Source organism: Aspergillus versicolor (genome assembly GCF_001890125.1).
Source record: "Aspergillus versicolor CBS 583.65 unplaced genomic scaffold ASPVEscaffold_16, whole genome shotgun sequence".
NCBI lineage: Eukaryota > Fungi > Ascomycota > Eurotiomycetes > Eurotiales > Aspergillaceae > Aspergillus > Aspergillus versicolor.
Window position 1 is genome coordinate 177,978 of NW_024467539.1, and position 22,050 is coordinate 200,027.

At 49.9% G+C, this 22,050-nt stretch overlaps 11 protein-coding genes across 11 annotated transcripts; 4 read left to right on the plus strand and 7 right to left on the minus strand.

The window, feature by feature from the left end:
- Positions 1 to 496: 496 nt before the first annotated feature.
- On the minus strand, positions 497 to 1,162 carry ASPVEDRAFT_47678 (chitin binding peritrophin-A domain-containing protein). The gene is made up of 2 exons (XM_040813840.1): positions 1,073 to 1,162; positions 497 to 1,020 (listed from the first exon to the last, which is right to left on the minus strand). Exon 2 carries the CDS (start codon positions 1,012 to 1,014, stop codon positions 670 to 672), a length of 345 nt encoding a protein of 114 aa, XP_040674297.1. The 5' UTR covers positions 1,015 to 1,020; positions 1,073 to 1,162; the 3' UTR covers positions 497 to 669.
- Positions 1,163 to 1,762: 600 nt separating this feature from the next.
- ASPVEDRAFT_57598 (uncharacterized protein) lies at positions 1,763 to 3,387 on the minus strand (the record flags this gene model as incomplete). The annotated part of the gene is made up of 4 exons (XM_040815356.1): positions 1,763 to 2,794; positions 2,843 to 3,153; positions 3,206 to 3,281; positions 3,334 to 3,387. 4 exons carry the CDS (start codon positions 3,385 to 3,387, stop codon positions 1,763 to 1,765), a joined length of 1,473 nt encoding a protein of 490 aa, XP_040674298.1.
- Positions 3,388 to 3,776: 389 nt separating this feature from the next.
- On the plus strand, positions 3,777 to 4,508 carry ASPVEDRAFT_402492 (sterol desaturase family protein). The gene has a single exon (XM_040812099.1). It carries the CDS (start codon positions 3,912 to 3,914, stop codon positions 4,446 to 4,448), a length of 537 nt encoding a protein of 178 aa, XP_040674299.1. The 5' UTR covers positions 3,777 to 3,911; the 3' UTR covers positions 4,449 to 4,508.
- A 647-nt stretch (positions 4,509 to 5,155) lies between these two features.
- Positions 5,156 to 6,345, plus strand: ASPVEDRAFT_89754 (elongation of very long chain fatty acids protein; the record flags this gene model as incomplete). The annotated part of the gene is made up of 2 exons (XM_040818680.1): positions 5,156 to 5,923; positions 5,977 to 6,345. The coding sequence occupies 2 exons, from the start codon at positions 5,156 to 5,158 to the stop codon at positions 6,343 to 6,345; spliced, it is 1,137 nt and encodes a 378-aa protein (XP_040674300.1).
- On the minus strand, positions 6,168 to 7,424 carry ASPVEDRAFT_402505 (TLC domain-containing protein). The gene is made up of 2 exons (XM_040812101.1): positions 6,571 to 7,424; positions 6,168 to 6,504 (listed from the first exon to the last, which is right to left on the minus strand). The coding sequence occupies exons 1-2, from the start codon at positions 7,195 to 7,197 to the stop codon at positions 6,373 to 6,375; spliced, it is 759 nt and encodes a 252-aa protein (XP_040674301.1). The 5' UTR covers positions 7,198 to 7,424; the 3' UTR covers positions 6,168 to 6,372.
- Positions 7,425 to 8,146: 722 nt separating this feature from the next.
- Positions 8,147 to 9,521, plus strand: ASPVEDRAFT_47683 (uncharacterized protein). The gene is made up of 2 exons (XM_040813841.1): positions 8,147 to 8,899; positions 8,948 to 9,521. The coding sequence occupies exons 1-2, from the start codon at positions 8,308 to 8,310 to the stop codon at positions 9,295 to 9,297; spliced, it is 942 nt and encodes a 313-aa protein (XP_040674302.1). The 5' UTR covers positions 8,147 to 8,307; the 3' UTR covers positions 9,298 to 9,521.
- Positions 9,522 to 10,622: 1,101 nt separating this feature from the next.
- Positions 10,623 to 12,644, minus strand: ASPVEDRAFT_47684 (uncharacterized protein). The gene is made up of 5 exons (XM_040813842.1): positions 12,412 to 12,644; positions 11,744 to 12,358; positions 11,612 to 11,686; positions 10,951 to 11,553; positions 10,623 to 10,899 (listed from the first exon to the last, which is right to left on the minus strand). Exons 1-5 carry the CDS (start codon positions 12,561 to 12,563, stop codon positions 10,692 to 10,694), a joined length of 1,653 nt encoding a protein of 550 aa, XP_040674303.1. The 5' UTR covers positions 12,564 to 12,644; the 3' UTR covers positions 10,623 to 10,691.
- A 478-nt stretch (positions 12,645 to 13,122) lies between these two features.
- On the plus strand, positions 13,123 to 15,199 carry ASPVEDRAFT_57601 (putative MFS alpha-glucoside transporter; the record flags this gene model as incomplete). The annotated part of the gene is made up of 8 exons (XM_040815357.1): positions 13,123 to 13,279; positions 13,390 to 13,713; positions 13,772 to 13,895; positions 13,947 to 13,988; positions 14,052 to 14,092; positions 14,151 to 14,878; positions 14,946 to 15,050; positions 15,101 to 15,199. 8 exons carry the CDS (start codon positions 13,123 to 13,125, stop codon positions 15,197 to 15,199), a joined length of 1,620 nt encoding a protein of 539 aa, XP_040674304.1.
- A 236-nt stretch (positions 15,200 to 15,435) lies between these two features.
- On the minus strand, positions 15,436 to 17,401 carry ASPVEDRAFT_179976 (uncharacterized protein; the record flags this gene model as incomplete). Its single annotated transcript, XM_040808850.1, has 4 exons — positions 15,436 to 15,988; positions 16,057 to 16,840; positions 16,902 to 17,227; positions 17,304 to 17,401. 4 exons carry the CDS (start codon positions 17,399 to 17,401, stop codon positions 15,595 to 15,597), a joined length of 1,602 nt encoding a protein of 533 aa, XP_040674305.1. The 3' UTR covers positions 15,436 to 15,594.
- A 464-nt stretch (positions 17,402 to 17,865) lies between these two features.
- Positions 17,866 to 19,848, minus strand: ASPVEDRAFT_57603 (uncharacterized protein; the record flags this gene model as incomplete). Its single annotated transcript, XM_040815358.1, has 6 exons — positions 17,866 to 18,067; positions 18,126 to 18,701; positions 18,764 to 18,841; positions 18,902 to 19,273; positions 19,338 to 19,625; positions 19,685 to 19,848. 6 exons carry the CDS (start codon positions 19,846 to 19,848, stop codon positions 17,866 to 17,868), a joined length of 1,680 nt encoding a protein of 559 aa, XP_040674306.1.
- Positions 19,849 to 20,628: 780 nt separating this feature from the next.
- ASPVEDRAFT_156179 (uncharacterized protein) lies at positions 20,629 to 21,954 on the minus strand. The gene is made up of 5 exons (XM_040808508.1): positions 21,672 to 21,954; positions 21,330 to 21,619; positions 21,057 to 21,270; positions 20,869 to 20,989; positions 20,629 to 20,802 (listed from the first exon to the last, which is right to left on the minus strand). The coding sequence occupies exons 1-5, from the start codon at positions 21,888 to 21,890 to the stop codon at positions 20,702 to 20,704; spliced, it is 945 nt and encodes a 314-aa protein (XP_040674307.1). The 5' UTR covers positions 21,891 to 21,954; the 3' UTR covers positions 20,629 to 20,701.
- Positions 21,955 to 22,050: the final 96 nt, after the last annotated feature.

Here is a 22,050-nt window from a genome sequence, read left to right on the forward strand (position 1 = left end):
GTGGCATGGTCAAATTACAAAGCATTTGCTCAGCCCCCGCAAATATACAAGTCTTCCTTCGCGTGGTCCTGAATAATTCAACTAGCCTCATTTGTGCCCATTCTGTCTGAATGGTGGATGCCTATACATGGTGGTCTGTATGATCAACTGATAAGATGGAATAGGGTCTTCAGACGCCACTAGTATAAATGGTTTGCACTGGTCTCGATCCTATTCGGTGATCTAAAATGTGGGCAGTAATCCCCATACCTAATATGGTGGAAGCAATCATCATCTGGTACACATAATCAGCCTATGATATGGTCCATCGGACAGGTGAAAGGTAATCGTTGATGCTTTAGCCCCTTAACAGCCCCACGGTCCCACTACGCATGCTCACGAGCTGGGGACGGTTCAAAAGTCGCGCACGGCTTCATGATACCAGCGAGGCGGTTTGATGAATCAGAATAGCCAGACACCCTCTAGACCATATAAAACAAGCCAAGGACATTTAGTACAGCAGACACAAATAGATTAACCGAGCGCTAGTAATCTGTAAAGTATAAGACGATACCGTACATAGAGCTGATGCAATAAATCTCGCAGAAAATCAATGACTCTCAATCCCTCGTACCGATCTCCAGGGGCCCCTTGGGCACTGGCATGGCTCTCCAAGGTCCACGAGGCAAGTCAATCGCGGTGTAAATGTTGCTCCTTGGATTGAGACGACCCCCCATGGCCCTCTTTATCTGGGAAACCCCCGTATCCAGAAGCTCTGTAACGGCAGCTCGGCACCTCATCTTCATGGTGACAAACACCAGTCTCCCAGACGTAGGCGGTACCAGGACCACATGTCTTCCTAACCGGCTGGTGTCCGGCATCGCACTCGAAGAAGCTGTGGCAGTCACGGTGATCAGGCCAGTAGTGCCCAGGCTTGCAGGGGGGAAGTTTGTTGGGGTGTCCGGTAGGCGGGGGTCGCGCAGACACAGCGGCGAGGACAGAGGCAAAGACGATGGACATAGTTGAGAGATGCATTTCGACCTGCGTATTTGGTGAGTCGAGAAGGCCCAAAAATACCTGAACTAAAACGTACTGTTTGGGTTGATACAGACGATGATATAGCAGATATAGATACTTGAAGACCTTGTTGGGGATTGCTGTTGATGATATTGTAGGGAATGAGTAGAACAACCTGGATTTTTATATCTATTAAGTCTCTGCCATCAAATATAGATCCCTATAAAGTTCTGCATGCGGGAAATAATTAATTGTGCATGGACATTGGATGTTCGCACTCGGTGTTCAAAACGTCAATGTTCGCCACGCATCGGAATGCGAGTGACAGGACCCCAGAATTCCGGGCCGCTGACAGCTATCTGACCTGCAACTTTAACACATACATATTCTAACCCTTAGAGTAATTTATTTCGTTGGAATGAGTGCTCCGAATGCATGATCTTGGGCAAGGATAGGGCACAGGGGGGGCTGGGATGAGTGCCCGAGAGCATCTCTCCCAGCCCTTCTTGTATACTCTCGTATATAACATTGTAAGTGGCAATTACGCGAGTCCAGATAGAATACTTACCAGTTTGTTGCTTTTCTATGGTAGTTTCGTGGCTTGCGCAAATAGCGCCAACCCTCCTTGCAAAACCGAATATGACGGGGTCTGGAGAGTATATAGTTCCACGAATAATGAAGGAATTTATAATGCATAAATCTAAGGCCCACCACGTGAACTCTCTGTTCCATTCACCTCCGGTTTTGAATTGGTCAACAGGGCCTGCTAGGTATCCAAAGGCCGGTCAAGAGTAAACTCCTGTGTCCAAATACTCAATATGCCTGCTAACCCCGCCAGCCCACAACACGTACCCCACAGTACCCTCAGGCTATCGGCATAAGCATGGATCAAATGCGTCTTTGCCTCCCCTTCCTGCATCTTGTGAATGACCTCCATCAGAGATGCAGCGTCTTTGCTATACTGTATCGCATAAGGGCTGAGCTCTGGATACGATCGAAGATTGACCCGCATCCGATTTTGAAATATCGTTCCTCCAATAGCAACACCAATGGTCTGGCCGAGAGTTCGGAAAAAGCTAAACATCGATACTGCAATACTGACCTCACTCGGTTTGACAGATGCCTGGATGGCAAAGACAATTGAAGAGAAGCAGACGCCGAGTCCGAAGCCGGAAACTAGCATGAATATTACATATTCAGCCTTTCCAGTTTCCGGCTTGATAAGGCAGCAAAGTCCAAGGCCAATGGTGGACGCTGCCCAGCCGATCCAGATTGTCCACCTGTATCGACCGGTTTTTGTTATAAAGAGGCCGGTGATCACTGCACCAGGAGCAACAGTGAACGTGACAGGGAACAGGGCAATGGCCGAGTTGATAGGACTGTATCCTTTCACAGCTTGGAAATATAAAGGCAGGTAATATAGCCCGGCCCACAGAATAAAACCATGTGCAGCTGTCCCTATATAGGTAACAATGGCGGTGCGGGTCGTTAGAATCGACAACGGGATTGGGGGATTGCGGGCAAGAAATCGTTCGTAGCACAAGAATGCAGCGATTCCTGCAAGCCCGAGTATCAGTGGTACAAGGACTCTCCAAGTGTCCCAGTCATACATCACTCCAGCCCAGGTAATGGGGATCAGTATCGAAGTGATTCCCGCAATGAACAGGAACGTCCCGACGTAATCGATGTCTCGGAAGCTCTTCCTTAGCGACACTGGGAGTGGTTGGAATTTCACAAGAAAGAGCATAATCCCTGCACTGATAGCAATAAAGGGGAAATTGATGTAAAAGATCCATCGCTGGTTCCGTCAGCAGTGGAAAGGCGGTGGTTAAGGGGGACTTCTTACCCAAGTGGCTTTCTCAGAGAAGCCCGCACCGAGGATGGGGCCAATAACCGATCCAAAACTCCAAACACCATTGAATATACCGAAGTATAGACCCCGAAGCCTTAACGGTATCAAGTCCGCTAAAATGACTTCTGTGGTGGTGATAATCCCTCCTCCTCCAAAGCCCTGAAATGCGCGGCCGACCAGCAACGTTGTGAAGTTCGTTGCACAACTCGCTACAACCGTCCCCGCGAGAAAGAATGCTAAGGCAAGAAGCATGACTGGCTTTCTTCCAAGAATATTAGAGAAAGCAGCGAAGGTGGGCTGGAAGACTGTGCGTATATCAGATTTAGTTCGTGCAGTCTGGAAACAAGCAAATCCTACCTGTAGAACAAAGAAGGAACGAAGTTCCACTCCAGAAGGCTTCAATAGCTGTGCCGCTTAGGCTATGAGCTAGGATCTGTCCAGAGTAAATACAACGTACGTCGCAAAAGGATAAAGGAGAAGCTTACCGGTAAAGCCACTGCGAGGGAGGTTGCATCCAAAGCTACCGCCATAATTGCCATTGACAGGGAAAAAACAACAATATTGAGTGAAAAGGACGCTTGAAACCCATCTCTTCTACCTGCTGGAGAGGGATCCTGGATTTGGTGAGAAACAACGAGTTCTTCATGAGGTTTTCTGGGAAGCGATGGCCGTCCTCTCTGAGGAGGGCTCTCTTCGGTGTCCATTATTTGCACCGACGATAAACCCATATTCGATGGCGAGCGAACCTAGGCTTATGATTAAAAACCAGGCGGCAGTTGAGATGTTAATCATGGACCCGCTGGGCTACATGTTGTGTAATGTGACATGTACTCTTCGGCTGACCGCAGTTCAGTTCCTTCGATGGATTGGGCATATTTAGACAGGTCTATTCATTGGTGAGCGGATGCTCTGATCTGACGTTTCGCACGCTATATAATGTGTAGGACTCCCTGAGCACCAGGCCAGACTCTAATCTACTATTCGATTCAATATCTCAGTCGAAGGAGGACAATACCCCTATCGCGCAGGATGGACCATCACATTGTAAAGACCATGCACCTATATGGCCTCGCAGTGGTCCCATATAGTCGCGAATTACTCTCCTGAATATATTGAGATCGTCGGCACCTTTGCTATCCATTTTTGTTTCTCCTGGCTCGTTTCGCTTTTTTTTACCGTCGTCGATCTCTCCGCTTCTGAATCGATGCTCGAAAAATATAAGATTCAGCCCATCTCCAAGCAAGCCACCCGCCATGCGCTCCTCCAATATATCCCCAGCGCCTTTCAAAACCAGGTTCTTACTACCGTCTTGCATTCCATCAAAATCCTCGTTCTCCGCAGGGTCACGGGCCGATTCGTCGGCTATCGCATCGAGCATAAATTACCATCTCTAGCCGAAATCCTCGTGGACATTCCTCTCTGCTTTCTTGCACGGGACTTCCTCTACTACTACGGCCATCGTCTTCTCCATCAGGCGTGGTTTTACCGACGCTTTCACAAACAGCACCACAAGTTTACCACACCCGTGGCTATATCAGCAGAGCACATGCACCCATTTGAGCACACCCTCGTAAATATCCTGCCGATTTTTGTGCCGTAAACGCTGTTACGGGTACATGTCGTTACCTTTTGGTTGCTTCTGGCATCAGCAATTGGGCAAGGGGCCCTCGGCCATTGTGGGTGGCATTTGCGGAGTGTGTTTGGCCGGAAGACTACCACTCATGATGCACACCATGAGATGTCTAATGTCAATTTTGGGACGCTGGGCTTGATGGATTGGATGCACGGGACAGCCGATGTGACCAAGGCCCGCAGGAAAGGCGAAGAAAAGACGCAATGAGACCGACCTACCCAATATTTGGGTCCTGTTCTTGTGTCACACCTGCCGCACGCATGCCTGAGCTGGCAAGCACCATGTTGATCAAGCAACATACTGAATCATGGCTTCCCTACCTGACTAGGCTAGCTACATGCTTGTAAAGGAACTTATAAGAATCACCTAAATTGCCTCTACTGAGATTCTAATTCAGATTCCTTAGAATCCTTAATTTGACCTTCTCAGTCGATCATTGAAGTCGTGGCGGTGATTGGTCATCAAATTATCGAGTCCGACGCCCAGATCCGACACAAATGTAGTAAAAATACAACCCCTGGCATGTTATGCATGTGACACGCGTTTCTGATATATAGAATCTGCAGAGCCAAAAATGCCACAGTCTGTCATGATTTTCTCCGGGAACATGGCATATAAATGGTCCAGGGTTGCTGGGCACAAATTCCGCAATCAACCTCTCATTCATTGACGCCATGGATGCCACTATCGTTGACAGGAAACCGAACCCTCTTTTATCATGGCATATCGGGCTGCCAAACACCGAGCTGTACCAATTTCCGCCCGACCCTCGCCCGTTTCCATTGGAGCTCTTGCGAAGCTCTCACCAGCTGTCATGGGAGAGGCCCGTCGGTATTTCGCGAGCTGTATATGAGTATACCATGCAGCCCAGATTCCCGCTTTTTATTGTTTTCTCGTACATTGTGGCGGTGATTATTGGGAATATGATCAACGAGCAGCGAAAAAATCGACCAGCAGCATACGCCCAGACTCCTGGCTTCCGCAGATTTATCCTTGTCCATAATACGACTTTGGGAGTCTTTTCTGTCTGGGCACTTATTGGCCTGTCCAAAGCCATAAAGCATTCATGTCCCGAACATGCTGAATTCTCATCTATCACATTTGTGGATGCAATGTGCAAGGTCCATGGGCCGCAGGGGGTGGGGAACGGCTACATGGGCGTGTACAGCCGATTTACGGATGTATCGGAGTTTCTCAGCACCCACAGTGGAGGAAATAGGCTATGGGACCAAGGACTCGGATATTTTGGATGGATTATTTTCATATCCAAGATCTACGAACTTGCGGATACATTCATCCAGCTGTCAAAGGGAAAGAGAAGTTCTTTTCTCCACACATATCACCATGCCGGTGCTGTTGTGTGTGCATGGATGGGGGCCCGCTATATGGTTCCCGCAGCCATTGTGCCCTACTTGATTAACTTGGCGGTTCACATACTGATGGTAGGCAAGCTTCCTCCTGGGTACGAAAGGACTAATTAGCTGATACTCTATAGTACTCTTATTATGCGATGTCTGGGCTACAGTTTCGGGTTCCTGTGAGGATGAAACAGCTTTTAACAAGACTTCAAATCGGACAATTCTTTGTTGCGCTGGCCTTGTCATGGGCATACTTTTTCGTTGCGTATGACATCCCAACCACTTCAAAGCTTTCTGAAAACCCTCCACGTTCGAATATCCCTGACCAATCATCTGGACTCTTTGTTGAGGACCATGTGCCCTACAGGACTGTGCACTGTTTAGATAGCAGTGGCCAAGTCTTCTCATTTTTCTTTGCTACTGTCTATGTCATCCCTTTGATTATTCTTTTTATGGACTTTTTTGCCAAATCATATTTTAATGTGAAGAAGGCAAAGGTTACATAATGGTGACCTGCCAGGGCGATATGCGAGTCAGGTTGGATATCCACGAAATGGAACCACAGTTCTAATGCCAAGCTCTTTTAAGAACCAATGGTTATTCACAAACGGATTTGAGGCCTCGAACAAGAGGAATTGACGGGCATAAAACATGAAAAACGGCTTCTATACCGAAAATCGTGGTTCGTTAGCCCATGGTATGGAAGGCAGGATTGAAATCAATAGACATACAAATGCGAAGATGTATGTGCAGCAGGACACAGCGTGGAACAGTGTTTGTACACCAAAAACCTTGAAGTGGACAGTGGCCATGACCAGGTGGTAGATAAAATACCCCTGCGCCAATGCCGTAAGCAGCCCTAGAGCACCTGTGTACACGTGTATTCTCTCCACTATGTCGGCGGGCTCCCTACTGATTGTCCTCCATTCTTTGTCATTGAAAATGATCCAGACAGCGACCGTACTTATGAGGATGCTGTGCACAGATGACACGACATGGGTATGCCAGTTGAGCTTAGTTTCTGGGCAGAAACCTGGATAATGGTGGGGGAATAATCGTCGTAAGAGAAATGCGGAAATATATGAGTGGGTTAATTGATAGGTGACTAGTGTAAGGACACTCTCATGAACATGGCTTGAAACAGGAGGGAGCTCGAGATATAATGCCAAAGGAGTTCTCAAGGTATCCTGACGCCAGGTTGGTGGAGGGAGTGGGCCCAACATATGGTTTGTCCCTTCTATCGGTGGCGACGACACCCACAGATAGCTGGAGGACAAGTAGGAGACTACCGTGAGGATATGTTTCGAAGATGAAAGCGTATGAACAATTATGAAACACGGGCTAGACAGGGACTTCATTTTTGACTGTCAGCAACTACCGGGCCTCCTGTTTCCCTTTCAGTACTGTTTACAATTGCATATGAAACCTGCATGCGTACGAGCCACTGCACCTTCTTCCTTTTCGGACGGTCGAGACAACTCTTTTTGCAATGGCTTGCCCCCAATATTCTTTCTTTTGCTTTTTGCCTGATATCACTCTCTTTCCGAGGTAAATTAGGCTTTATATCTTGGTGTTGATCAACACCTGAGCATATATTCGCCGCCGCACATTCCACGTCTACGTGACAGGTAGCTTCGATTATAAGCAATCTCGCCTGCAAGTCGTCTATCAATGCCGGCAACACCTCTTATACACACTGGATACTTATTCTCGCAGGTCAATTATCAATGATTCATGTCGCTCAATCCGCTCCAATGACCGCTGCAAGCCAGCTGGTGACCTTGCGAGAATGGCATTTACTTATTTGTTCACATGGAACGCTCACCCAATCTCGCATCCAACAGTCTCACATCCTTAATTCCTCTCATGAGTCGGCATAGCAAAGGCTGCCCAACCAAACACAGTATCATCCTCGGTGAAATTCGACACCCTCTCCTACTGATTCGAATTGAAAACTATTCACTCTATATCAGATGCAAATGGCCCTCGTAGGTGTTCTTTTACGGGTCCTGATATTGCTAAAGCCCCTCATCATGGCGAGCGATCCTTAGCAGTAGTGTCCAGGCTCCTGGACAAAGAGAAAGGGGCTTTAAACCACCATCAAATCATTAAAATTAAAGAATCAGTGGTATTGATAGCTCTAAAAAAGTGCAGGAGTTGAAGCCAGCAAGAAGCAAATATTATTATCTATTAATTATGTATCAATTGTTACGGTTTCTATGGTGACCACATATAATTCGAAATATTTAATACATTCCTTAGCAGGACCACCTGCACCAAAACTTTTGGTGCACGCCTCCGTAGCTCATCTCTTAATGTATTCCAGCCATAAAGAAGTGGGATCTTCTCTCGCTTCGCCTAAACGTACTCACGTACCGAGTTGACACCAACTGTCAGATCGCAGCTATTTATACCCCTCTCCTTGACTTCAAACAAAGTGGTTTAATTCTCTGGGACTGACCTTGACAATGGAGCCTTTGTACAGTGCTGGATGTAGTTATTATTATTCCCTTGCAGGTGTGCCAGAAATCGGCACTGACTCCGTGTACCTGACCTGCCTTACGCTCACCAAGTCCAGCAACCACTCTGGCCTTCTGACGTCGAGCATTCTCATTTTCTGCGCTCTTCTGTATAGATACACTATAACACCCGCTTTCCTCAGCAAGGTATACGGATCCAGTTACACACGCCTCCAGCCATCCCAGCAGAAAAAGTTTCGCTTGCATCATGTCGGCTTGGTGTTGAAGATGATCTCCCTGATATTGATTATATTGCCTATATTCTGGGTGTTTGTACGAGGCTTCCACTGGAGTGAGCCATTATACAACAACTCCAGGATAGACCTTGGAGATCTAGCTTTCATGTCGATTACCACCGTTGCTGCCTTATTCATATTCCAGATGTTATTCGAAGAGGAAACAAAGCTCGTCCACATTGTACATCACATATGTGGCATCCTAGCTATCCAGGGAATCCAAGTTTGGGGGGTCAGCATCCCTGTTAATAGACTGCTTTCCCTGGCTAGCTTCGCTAAAGTCGCAGAGATGTGCTTATTGTGGAGTAGGTTCCACCACCTTTGAGGTCTGTTTCTACATCTGACGTTTATAGTACTGTTTTCCGGTGTGTACAGTGTCCTCACGACATCCAACAACATCCTCAGGAGGAGTCTTTCTCCGGGAGGGGCATTACTTCATCGACTGTATTACTTTACGGCTTACAGTACCTCAGCCATTACTGTGGTGGAAGCATTGGCGGTCCTTTACCCGACACTTTCGGGATCCCCCCAGTCTGATCTGTCTCTGAAAGTGGTTATTTTCCTACTCCAGGTGCTATTTACAGGGAGCAAGGCCCTGACCACTAGAACATTTCTTTCGATGGGCAAGGAGCAGAAAAGGCAATATGAGACACACCCCATAAAGACTCTTATTGCTCGCGATGGCGATGGGAAAACTAAGTAACGAGCTGTTTACGAGTTGATTTTAAACCCAACACATTTATTTATTGATTGCCGAATGGGACGCATCATTTATACGTTCCGATGTCTGTTGATTTCAGCAACGGGATTGTTTATCAAAAGCAGGGCCTGAATTAAACACCATCGCCCGGATATCATATCTCGTCGAAGTGTGGAAGGCAGCTAGCCGGTGTCTTGGGGCTTGTTTTACTTTACCATGACGTGTCTCAAACCACCTAATATGCTACCATTCTATGTAGAAATTATGTTTGATTGCTTTCAGAATACAATAGTTACTCCGTCAGTAGCGGTAAATATAGCTCTCCACGCTTTATTCGTCTGTACTTTCAATTACTGGAATCGAAAGCGACAAAACTGCCCATGGAAGCTGAGTCGAGGTCCGTTATTCCATCAATTTGTGCTTGTCCATAACGTGGGATTGGTACTCTTCTCCACATGGGTTGTCTTGGGCACATATCAGACGATTAAATCGTCTCTCAGTCTACCTCTAGCACCTGCTATAGAATGTCTTTGCAGATTTGACAACAGCTTTGACAGTGTTTATCCTGGAGTATTTGAGTCTCATTCATTATGGGACCGTGGAATCGATTATTACATGTGGATGTTCTATATGTCGAAATTCTATGAAGTCGTCGATACCGTTCTGATCCTTGCAAAAGGAAGGAATAGTTCCTTCTTGCAAACCTATCACCATGGAGGTGTCATGTTATGCACCTGGGCAGGCGTGAGATATGCGTCTCCACCAGCAATTGTCGGCATGCTTCTGAATTCAATAATACACACAATCATGGTAACTAGACCTTCCCAAGTTCCCTGCCCAGGGCTCTGTTAAGTGATGTCGATGATCAGTACGCTTACTACAGCCTTGTCACACTCAAGGTCGCGATACCTGGCTTTCTCAAGCGTAAGCTTACTGGGATGCAAATCACCCAGTTTCTTCTGGGGTCGATTCTCGCATGGTCCTACCTCTTTATTTCATATGATATGTCTACCGGCCACCGATGGCTATTATGGACAATAAAACCGAACAGAATGTCAGCTGGGTGGGCACTTCCCCTAGTGGGGATAATGTCAACCTGGTCCCCTGCTTAAACAACAGCCGCCAAGTCTTTGCGTTGCTCTTAACGACAGTCTATCTAGTGCCACTGACTTACCTGTTTGTCCGGTTTTTCGTCCGTTCATACCTGTCAGGATCAAAGCGAAAGCCTGTGAAATAGGGCATACCAGGCCATGAAGATTGTATCTATTCTACTAAATTTTCTTTCAGGTTTAAGATAGTCTATGGCTATTTGTATCTATGCGGTTCGGCGAGAAACTACGATAATCGAGCAGCGGGATCATTTCTTATTTCAACATTACTTGGTGTTGTATTATGCACTATGAACTGTTGCTGGCGAGGTACCCTGCATCTTGGAGGCGGCGGTTCAGTGTATGTTGCAGGATTCGTAACGAGGCACTGCACTCTGCACAGTTCCAGTCCGCAGCCGCAGCGGAGAAAAGGCATTGGCGTAATTCGTCGAGACTAGCACCGTTTAGACACGGGGTATCTAGAACCTTTAGAGCAGCCAGCGTGGTCACAAAAAAGCTGTCACGCAGTGAGTCTGAGGAGCTAGCTGTGGAAAGGCAGTTTACTCACGTAATCGAGAGCGTCCACTTGTAGATCGGACAGATATTCATAGCAACGCATATCATCGGCTGAAGCTGCACATAGGAATCAATAAATCGCTGGCAGTGGCCGCGGAGGTGGGCGCTGACGGCACCATCCTGTACGGCCTGGTAAACGGCTGGCCAGTAGATAGACAGCTTGCAGCAGTAATACTGAACATTTAGGAAATTGGACGATAATAAGTCGGCACCGTCCGCGCGGAGTTGGCTGGTTTCTTTGGGGAACCGGATGTTCGCAGGGAGATATTCGTACCATTCGTCCACTTGGCGTTCCAACTCAAGCGCAATTCCGGGGGCGTAGCTAGGCCGGTTATCTGGCGAGTAAGTAACGGCGGAATTACAACGATGCAACAGTCGGCGCATTGCGATTTCAGCGAGAAAGAATGATTGCGTCTGGTCTCCAGTCGTGCTAGTGCTATCGCTCGAGTGGGCGCTTGCCGGGGAGACGCCGGCGAGACTGTTGGAGGGCTGTGGTGGTGGAAATTGCCAGGTGCGACGGCAGTTGGGGAGAGGTATGCATTCATCCAAGTTCCAGATGTCGCTTTTGGCAACGTCTAGCTGGACGCTTAGTTCGCTTGCGGAGAAGTGGTTGGTTAATTCAAGCCCTAGGCTGTATTTGCTTGGTTGCTTACCTCTCCCACAACAATATCGCCCAATACGTTCGATGGGCCAGCTCAAGAGCATCACTTTCCGTACTTTGTAGTCCACTGTGAGACAGCTCAGCTGAGTTCATACCTTAACTACGCCGGGAAGCGTTGGCCTACCACTTGAAAAGATTCTGGATCTTAAAAGCAGCTATCAAGCAGTAGTCGTGCGCTTGAAAGGGCTTAACAAGGCAGCAGTAGTATACGCTCAAGAAAACAAGACATTGAATGCTCGTCAGCGTGCATTCCGCAAGCACGACAGGGAGCGATGAGAGAGCTGCTTCATAGTATGGGCCTCCGGAGCTCTGGCCGCGCACGACGCCACCGATTGCTGCCACTAGTAGAGCCAAGCAGCTGTGAGACGAGGGCGTTAGCGGCTCTGACAAGAGATGAAAATATCCCTCGGTAAAATCCAATGGAAGGATGGGGTAATAGCCATGAATACGATCCGAGAAGGCAGCCAGGGAGTCCGCGAGTTGGTGATGGGAGCTAAAGAAGATGCGCGGCGAGGCGCCCGCGCCCACGATAAAGTTCGCTCGTTCAAGCCGAATGAGACCCTGAGCGTAGTCGGCTTCGAGCCCGAGAACATGCATGATAGACCGAGTTGCCAGCAACCGAAATGGGGAGTCCTCGTGCGAGCCCAGCGCACTGCCCGGCACGACCTTGGGCTGTTTGGAAAGCAGCGCGGTGAGGTAGTCGAGACGCACACTGACATTCGCCAATTCTGTTTCTACTCTGCATTATCCAGTTAGTCCATCTCGAATGACAGCCCGGCACAGCAAGCATACCGGTTTGCTGGGCTTTCGGGGAGCTTTGGATAGCAGCAGTCCAGCCCCCGAATCCGACACGGGGCGCAGGACGGCCGCTGCCCGCCGCACTTGACTCTTCGCGATCTGCAGGTGTTGCAGGCGAGTAGGAGTCGTCTCCGAGTGTTGGTCATGTCTGATAGTGCTGGCTGAGCAGGGGGGGTTGAGGCAAGGGCAAGAAAGTTACCGCAGCGCGGAGGTAAGTTGAAGTACCGCGGGGCCGATTGTTTTCTGACCGGCTCCCCGCATTTATTGCAGCTTTCTTTTATGGGGAAACGATGCAGAGTCCAGGTGGATCATCGATGGGCTAGCAGGGCGACGCATGGTGCCATCTGTGCAGCCACCACTCGGAAGCCGGAACGATGGCGTCGACGGAAGAGGATCAGCCCTTGTTGACCAGGGACTAACAGGAGAACAGCATCATCGGGCGCTGAACGACGTGCAGCGGAATCCCTGCATGCAGTCAATGCCGACAGACGACACTTCGACCCACCTCGATCGGGCCAATAGGCCCCAATTCGGCGAAATCCCGGAGGCAGGGCTCCAGGTGGGCCTGTCGCGGAGTCTGGCTTTGCTCCGCGGAGGCCTGTGCCACGGCTACCCCGACACAGCTGCTCCCGCTGTCGAATATCATGATATCGTACTGATTCCCCGGCCTGTACATTGAAGAGTTGAACCGCTCGTACCTGCGTTATGCCAATGTTACCCCACACCAATGACACCGGCACGGATTCCACCTCGGTAGACTCCCCCAGACGGAGCAAGGAGGATGCTGCTGCGGCACAGGCAGTAAATGCCATGCCGGCCGAAGCCGACTTGACTGGTGTTGACTATTCCGTCGTCGACCCAGGTCAGAGATGGCGGATGCTGAAGTCTCAGAAGCGGTTCTTCCTTTGGTGTTAGTAAAGATCAAGGTCCCATACACAAACAGACACAGACACTAAAGGAAACTTGCACCAGGCCTATGGGTGTCCAGCGGTGTCATGATGCAAGGCTTTGATATCGTCGCCGGAGGCCAACTCGCTGCCCTCCCGGAATTCCGGAAGCAATTTGGATACCTCCAGCCAGATGGCTCATACCTTATCCCCGCTAGGTATCTGTCCGCGTGGAATTCGATTGCTCCGGCTTGCGAGATAGCATCCACTCTGATCTATAGCCCATTGCTAGAGAAATATGGCCGTCGGCCGGGTATCCTGGTTGCGTCTGCAATTTCAGCCAGCGGGGTTCTTCTGCAGCAGTTGGCTGCAGATTGGCGAGTTCACCTGGCAGGTCGAGGCGTCAATGGTTTTATTGAATCTATGTCTGGCGATGTCTTTGCTGAGCGAATACTGATGCAATGCAGGTATTGCGATTGGTATGATGTTCACCATCTCGCCACTGTGGATCGGGGAAACGTGTCGGCCAGAACTGAGAGGCTTTTACCTATGCTTCTTTAATACTAGTATTGTTCTGGGGCAGTTTGCTATGTCCGTGCCTCACTATATCTGTGAGTATTTGGCTAATATAAACGTTTGTAGGGCAGCCGTGTCGAGAGGAAGCAGCTATCTCACTGGCAAATGGTGAGACCCCACAAATATACTACGATATAGTCAGGAACAGTTCATTAAACTGGTGCTTTACAGGCAATGGTGGGTACCAGTTGTAGGGATGTACATATTCCCAGGTACCACGACATCAACCCTGAATGAAATTGCATTACCATCTGACCTTCCCACCACTAGCCATTCTCACCTGCGGTTGGTTATTCTTCCCTGAATCACCTTACTGGCTCCTCCGCCAGGGAAAGAGCACGCAAGCCCGGGAGTCTCTGCAGCGCGTATACGGCATTAATGACGAGACCTTCTACACCATTGAAGTCCGGCGTATGCAATCCGAAATCCTCCAATCCCTCTCCATCCAGGGAAGCAACTCTGAAAATAACCCGCGTGGTTTCCTGGGTCTCGACCTCTCCCGCGAAGTCGAATGCTTCAATCGCCTCAATAGAAAGCGCACCCTAACAGCCATCTTCACAGCCAGCGGGCAGCAGATGATCGGCGCGACGTTTGTCATCGGCTACTCGACGTACTTCCTGGACCTTCTCAAAGTAAAGGACTACTTCAATGCTTCTGTAGTCCTGTACGTGGTTATGCTCCTAGCAAGCATGGGCGCGTTCCCGCTGACTGAAATCGTCGGCCGCCGCACAATGCTCGTAATCCCCCAGTTCGTGCTCTGCTGCATGCTCCTTTTGATTGGGATCCTAGGCTGCGTACCCGACCAACGCAAAGCAAATTGGCCGATCATAGTCTTCATCTATATCTGGGCAATCATCTACCAGCTGTCCATCGGGGCCGTGGGGTTTGTGCTCGCCTCTGAGATTGCCACTGTGCGCCTGCGGAGTACAACCCAGGGCCTTGTTACCATCACCAACGCGGTCTGGGGGCTCATTATGCAGTTTACAATTCCGTACATGGTGAGCCAATCTACATTAAAATCTGTTCATTATATACGTACTCATCTGGCAATTCCTCCATCTATAGATCAATCCCGACGCAGGTAACCTGGGCCCGAAGGTCGGTTTTATATTCTTTGGGACTGGCCTTGTCGTTGCCATTGGAGGATGGTTTCTGTATCCAGAAACAAAGGTAGGGGAGCCTAACCCGAAGCCAGAGACAATAGAATAACGGGCGCACAGGGAGTCTCTTTCGAAACCATCGACGAGCTGTACGCCAGCGAGACCGCGCCCCGACACTTTCGGGCACTGAGTGAGCAAAGGCGGGTGTTTGTTGAATAATAGCAACTTTGAAGCTTTATTACTAGAGGGAGTTGCACTTTGTTATATTAGCCCTATCCTATTAAAGTAATGAAGTTATCATGTGAGGTTTAATGCAGGTTCTACGCATTTGCGTCATACAAATAACTTTTAGTACACTCAATATATATTAATCACACCAATCAGGAATTCGGTCATCGGCAACAATATTATCACATTCTACCTCACCAACTTTATGAACCCCTCGAAGGTATACAGTTCGTAGTTGATATAACTAGATACCATGGTGTATACCCTCTGTTAAGCCAGCCCTAAGAATATAAGTCCTAATATATTCATCCTCAAACTATCCTCTCCGTCACACTACCACTTATATACCACTTATCTCTATTAGAACTCCTCCACCTCCACCCCACTCAAGCCGAACCATCAACACGGAGCGGAACCTCAGAATGCTCCACAATACCACCCTGCGCCTCAGCCTTCTCTATCATCTGAATAGACGGAGTGCGTGGCCGCCAGCCCACACTAGCACGAGCAGTTGGAACCTCATTATACAGCTCATCAACCTCTTCCAGCGTCAGCCCCTTCGTCTCGTAGATCATAAAGTACACAAAGCCAACGCAAACAAAGCAGCACCCAAACCAGATGAAGAAGATCTTCGACTGCAGGTTCGCGTTGCCGTCGCCGTAGTTGACGAGATACGGAGTTGAGAAGCTCAGCGCCCAGTTCAGCAGCCAGTTTGTGGCAGTCGTCATGGAGAGGGATTTTGCGCGGGCTTTGAGGGGGAAGATCTCCCCTGTGACAACCCTTTATTTATTCATTAGCAAGGAAGCACGAATGAAAAGAAACAAGAACAGAAACGGGGATATATATACCAGGCGACCGGACCCCACGAGGCGGCGAAGAAGAAGATGAAGAAGCAGATAAACGCAATGGCCGCTTTCTGAGCCGCATAATTATACACGATGATAGTCCCTTGGCTATCCTGGCCTGTTGTCGTGGTCCCCAGAACAGCAACAATCAACTGCGAGACAGCCATCCCGACAGCCCCAAGGAGCAGGACAGGGCGCCGCCCCCATTTGTCAATTGCGTAGAGCCCCGGAATTGTAGAGCCCACGTTGACACAGTTGATAATCAGCGTGATGATAAACTCGTTCTTGAACCCGGAGTTCTTGAAGAACTGCGTCCCGTAGTAGATGATGAAATTTATCCCCGTTAGCTGCTGTAGCCCCTGCAGGCAACACCCTGTTACGAGGCGCTTCAGCAGATTACCCCGGAAGCAGTCGATGTATCCGGACTCGCCGAGGCTGGCTTCGTACTGGTGGTTTGTCTGGATGTCGCTGAGCTCCTGGCGGACTGCTTCATGATCTTCTGGGAGGCGGCGGAGTCGCGAGAGGCTGTATGCTGCGGCTTTGTTGTTGCCTTTCTTGACTAGGTAGCGTGGTGTCTCGGGGAGAATCAACATGCCTACGACAATGATGATGGACCAGGCAAACTGGACGGCTATGGGGATGCGGTAGGAGCCGGAGTCGTTGTGGTTGTGCGTTGCGTTGTTGATAACCGATGCGAGGAGGAGACCGACGGTGATGGCGAATTGGTACGAGCCGACGATGAAGCCTCGGATCCATTTGGGGGCAGTCTCGGACTGGTACAGAGGGACTGTTGGCGATACCACAGCTGTCAATACAATGAAGTCACGCAGAAGGAGAAAGAAACATACCCAGCGCAGAGATCAGGCCAACCCCCAAACCGGCAAAGAAGCGCCCAGCAAGAAAGGGCGGAATGTCGGTTGCGATTGTCTGCAGGATCACACCCAGGACAAACACAGCGTTAGAGGCAATCAGGCCCCAGCGACGACCGATTATGTCGCCCATGGGAGCGGCACCGAGAGCTCCAAAGAAGGTCCCCGCGGATAGGATGGACACAATGGCAGAGGACTGGCTCGACGTGACGTTCAGCTGGCCGGTGTTGTCCCTGTAGCCCGTGGAGAACGTGCGGGCCCAATACGGCATGGCAAGGATGCCACTGATGGTACCAGTATCATAGCTAGAAGACCAAATCCAGGTCAGAGAGAGCTTCTATTCGATGTAGATGTCTACCTGGGGCCAGGTCTGGTACTTACCCGAAGAGAATCCCCCCGAAGGCAGCGAAGCCACTGATGACAATGGCAGGCCATGCCTTCCCCGCGGTTTCTGCGGGCTTTTCGAAGAGAAAGCCCATGGTAGATCTGAGACGGCACAATTGCAAGGCGGAACAGTAGAGACGCTTCGAATTGTTGGTTGATGACCTCCTGGGAGCTGTGAGGAGAAGACAGTTATTAGTATTTATACCATGCCAAAGCACCCCTGTTGGGGAGAGCTTCACATCAATACTTTCTCCATACCGTGCCCTACATCGACGAGGAATACGCCCGATTCCGATGCCCAGTCTCCAGGGTCTGGTCTGGAGCGATAAGCTCGCGGAGATGTGGAGGTTTCTCCGCGACGTCAGCTATGGGGCATCGGGCGCAGCAATAATTGGGGGACCGCTAGGCAGGATTGAAGTCTACACCGTTGACGCTTTGGCACTAGCCCTAATTTCCCAAGTGTTTGCAGGGTTACGCCGCAAGATGGGCAGTGACAATTAAAAGTAAAATAATATTAACCAGTAAGATCTCTAGGTTTACATGGGTATGCGGCGAGCTTCTAAATCGCGGAAACGTTTCCCTGAAGGACCCTGTCGTTCAACATCACACTCATTTCCCGCAGCGAGGGGCTCACGTCCGCCATATTCGCGAGCAGCTCAGCAGCTAATCTGAGGCCTCGGGAAACGCTTGGAAAGTCTGCTCCTTCTGATAAACTTGGATCTTCTAGCGCTGCCGATGTTGCCATAGAGATGGTAAACACACTGCATCCCGAATAGACCGGTCAGTCAATCTTTACAGCTCAAGGGAGGCCACGCTCACCTCGCATACAAAGTCCATACATTCGGCTTACATACCGTCACAGCAGACGCGGCGCTGGTCGCGAATTCGGCGTAGCTGGTGAAGAATTTACGGACATGCAGTAGGAGGTCATCGTTTGCCTTTCCTGCACTGAGTGCTTCATAAACTGCGGGCCAGTAAATTGACGCCTTGAACGCGTAATACTGCGTGCGCAGAAACGTGCGCCGCGCTGAATTCGGCCACGAGTCGCCCGTGCATGAGCTTGAAGCGCCGAACGATATCGGCTCTGGCAGCATATGCAGCCACTCGTCTAGTTGGCACTCCAGCTCGGCGGCGACAATGGGTGCGTAGACGTGCTTACCCTGGGACAAGGTGCTGATCGACCAGGTGCAGCGCTGTAGCATGTTGCGCATAGCGATCTCCGCGACGAAGTAAGACAGGTCGCTGTCGCTGTCGCTGGTACTGTCTGGACTGTTGGGAGACTCGAAATGCTGTGGTTGGTTCCACTTCCGAGTTGCTGAGCTTACTGGGCCTGGAGAGTATGAAGCTACATTCCAGATTCCACTGTTGACGAGGTCTAGTTGGACTCTGATCTCGCTATGAATTGGTTAGCTCCTCCTGCCATTTTCGCAACAGATGGGGGCAGTCGAGTAGTGAACCTTTCAATCAGCAAGGCTGACCAGAAGCAGTTTCGGAAGATTGATGCTTCTATGGTATCATCATCGGTGCTCAATTCACTGTAATGTCGAAAGGATCAACAGTCATTTCCATTTCTACCTCGAAATGAATTCACTCACTTGATCAAATAATCCTGCAATCTGTACGAAGCCATGGCTACATAGTCGTGCGCCTGGCAGGGTTGCGCATAGCAGAGGTAGTAAATACCGAACAAGAGCAGGCACTGCGCGCTTCGCGGACTACTATCTGCAAAGACACATGGCAGCATCTCCATACTCGCTTGGATGTATGTCCCTCCCGCACATGTATGCATGGCGTCCATGATGGTTTCACACTCCGCCACACATCCAATGGCTAAGACGAGAAGAGTGAGGCAGGACTCAACCGAGGGCGGAAAACAGGAAGTTATCGCCTGGACGAACTCTTTGCTGTACTCGGCATGCAGGACTGGGTACCAGATCTGAATCTTCTCCATGAATGCATTCACAAGGCTAATGAGAGCAACCCATGTAAGTCTCTCTCTGCTTTTGAGGGTCCTGTTTTGCGTTGACTTACACGGACGCGCGCTGGTGGTCGATTATCACAGTGGGGATTCTGGGTGGGTGAGGAGATATTTCAGGTCTGCTGCGCTCCAGGTCTTCGAGAAACACAGGTAAGGACTGGTTGAGGTGGAGAAGGTTCATGAATGATGTGTTTTGGATCACCATGATCGGAAATTCAATGGACGAATAAACAGATGGTTGCTGGGCCTTGGGCGAGGGCGAGCTATTCAGAGACTGGCCTTGTACTACTTCAGTAATACGCTGCAGCTGTTCCCATATTCTAGATAGTTCCAGCTTCTGGCTAGGATACAATCAGAAACGAGGGGATTCTCGTAACTCGCGATGTAGCATTCCACTCACGGATCGGGTGCAAGACCTTGAGACTCCTGATAGAAGCAGTCCTTGCTGCGCTCAACGCAAAAAGAGCATTTTGGTCGCTGCCCGTCGCATTTCGTCCGTCGTGCTCGACAAGTGTTGCACGCCAGGGGACTGCGTCGTCTCCGGCTCTCATGGCCTAGGTTCATTGCCTCCTTCATACGGGCGAGCAACCCTTGCTGGTACAGATGCCTCGCGGGTGTGCAAACTCCATAATAACCAATTCGGGAGAGATTATGACAGTTGTTGTACTCAGCTCAACTAGACCGCAGTGTCACATACAAACTGTGGCTAATGCAGGGGCGCCCACGCAGGTCCCTGGTTGGGTGGAAGAACCTTACTAGTGTACTTCAGCCAAGCCTGCTTCTGCGTTACAACGTGCCCCAGCCCATCACACCATCCTTCCAGAACACGCGAAGAATATCTCTATCTCATTAGGGCGGGAGAAGGCGGGGGAAATGCGGCAAGAGGTAAGAACAACCGTCGAATGGGCGCCCAGGGTGTCTACACTAGGCAGGGCACCGTCACACGCACCTTGTTCTTGCCAGGTGAATAGTATGGCTCTAATACTGTAGCCAGCCACTATAACCCTGAATTCCCCATGGTATCGGGCAACGGGAGTGGGGACAGGCCCATGTGAGTGGCCATTCCCCGGATGCCCCGGAGAGGAGGAGTCCGAATGCTCACCTGTGGGCCGTGTTTCTGGCCCAACTCTGGTCGGGACACCGATAATCGTCTCGCTTATACGATTTGGTTCCATGAGTTTCGCCGATTAGTCGTTTATATCCGCATTAGGGTCGAACTTGTATCCAATGAGCTGTTCTTCCTGATGAGAACCTGATAGCCGGAGGACATTCCGGGCCAAGGGCAAGAGTCTGAGCACAGATTTGCCGTGGAGCAAAAAGTACATATTATGGGTATTACGCAAGCCTATCTCGTACATTGTGTGGTCCAACTAGCGTATATCCACTTGGCCGCCGTTCAAAGCAAGGAGCTTTCCCATTATGCAATATGTACAGCGCTGACAGGATGTTTTAAAGACATAGTATCGTGGTGTTTGTCCGGGGCACGCTCAACGGTGAAACTCGGTTGATTCGTGAAATCTACGCACATTTAGACTCCAGATGCAGGGGATAAGGGCCGTAAGACAATAAAGGGGAAAGACTGACCTACGGTGTGGATGTCAAGCATTCCATTTCGTGCGAGCCATCTAGTACTGAGCTTGTCAAGTGCGCTCTTGAAATCATCCAGAATGATAGTATCACAGAGGCATTTGAACATGAAACATAGCTGAAGGGCACCATTTGTTAACCCCGGAGGAGACCAGCGGCAGGTTGCCACAACGTGGAGCGCTCACCTTCCAGAAGGGGTTTATTCCTGTGGGCATTGCAGTGCTAAGGACACCGGTAACACTGAGAACATCGGCGACACTGAACAGAATGGAAAGGCACATTGAGCCCAGCATGAGACCGAAGCGAGGGCATTCGCGCACCAACTCAATGAGTCCGAACTTGTAATGTTTCTTTATCACCCAGAAGATATTACAGGTTGTGTAGATCCACCAGGGGTCGCTGGACAATGCACAGATATCAGCGAGAGAAGGATGCTGCAACAACGCAACGGTGCATACCGGAACAGTGCTTCCCATGGGCGGATCTTTTGGTAAGCACCGAGATTGATATTGTTAAAGTAGGCGAAGTTGGCGTAGATCTCAGCCGCCCAGTAAGGCTGAGCTAGGATAATCGTGCCGATATAAAATAGAGACAGCCCACGGCTCATGAACGGCCTATTCTTCATCCACGCAATCACATTGTGTAGGGACCACGATATGATCAGTCCGATTGCGGTTGACGCCAGGTACCATCCGTATACAGGGTCTGGCGCAAATATAAAGGTTCCGTGAGCGATAGCCAAGATCAACTATGGCACCTGGTTAGCAGGCACTACCCGTACTGATGTCTCTGCGAGCTACCTCTAGTAAAATCAGTTTGTGCAGCAAGACACCCGACCGCATGTTTGCAAATGTGACGCCGACCATGATCACCAGCGAGCCTGTCATGAGGCCCTGGGACCAGGCTTCCAGAACCAACGCTGCAGGGTCATCGTCAGGGCGATGAACACTTCTCTTCGAATGGGTCAGGCGGGCCCGCCCGGACAATACTGGGAGCTCCCATAATAAAGTCGCAGTCATATCTGCTGGAGGGACAAAGCAACAAGAACAAAAACGGAACCACAGGGACTGCTGACCACGAGCCATTGATATATATTGGCCCACTACAAACCGTCTTGAGCGGGGAACGGCAGGGGCCAAAACTCACTCCGCATTCCAGGATGACGACGGATCTGGGGAA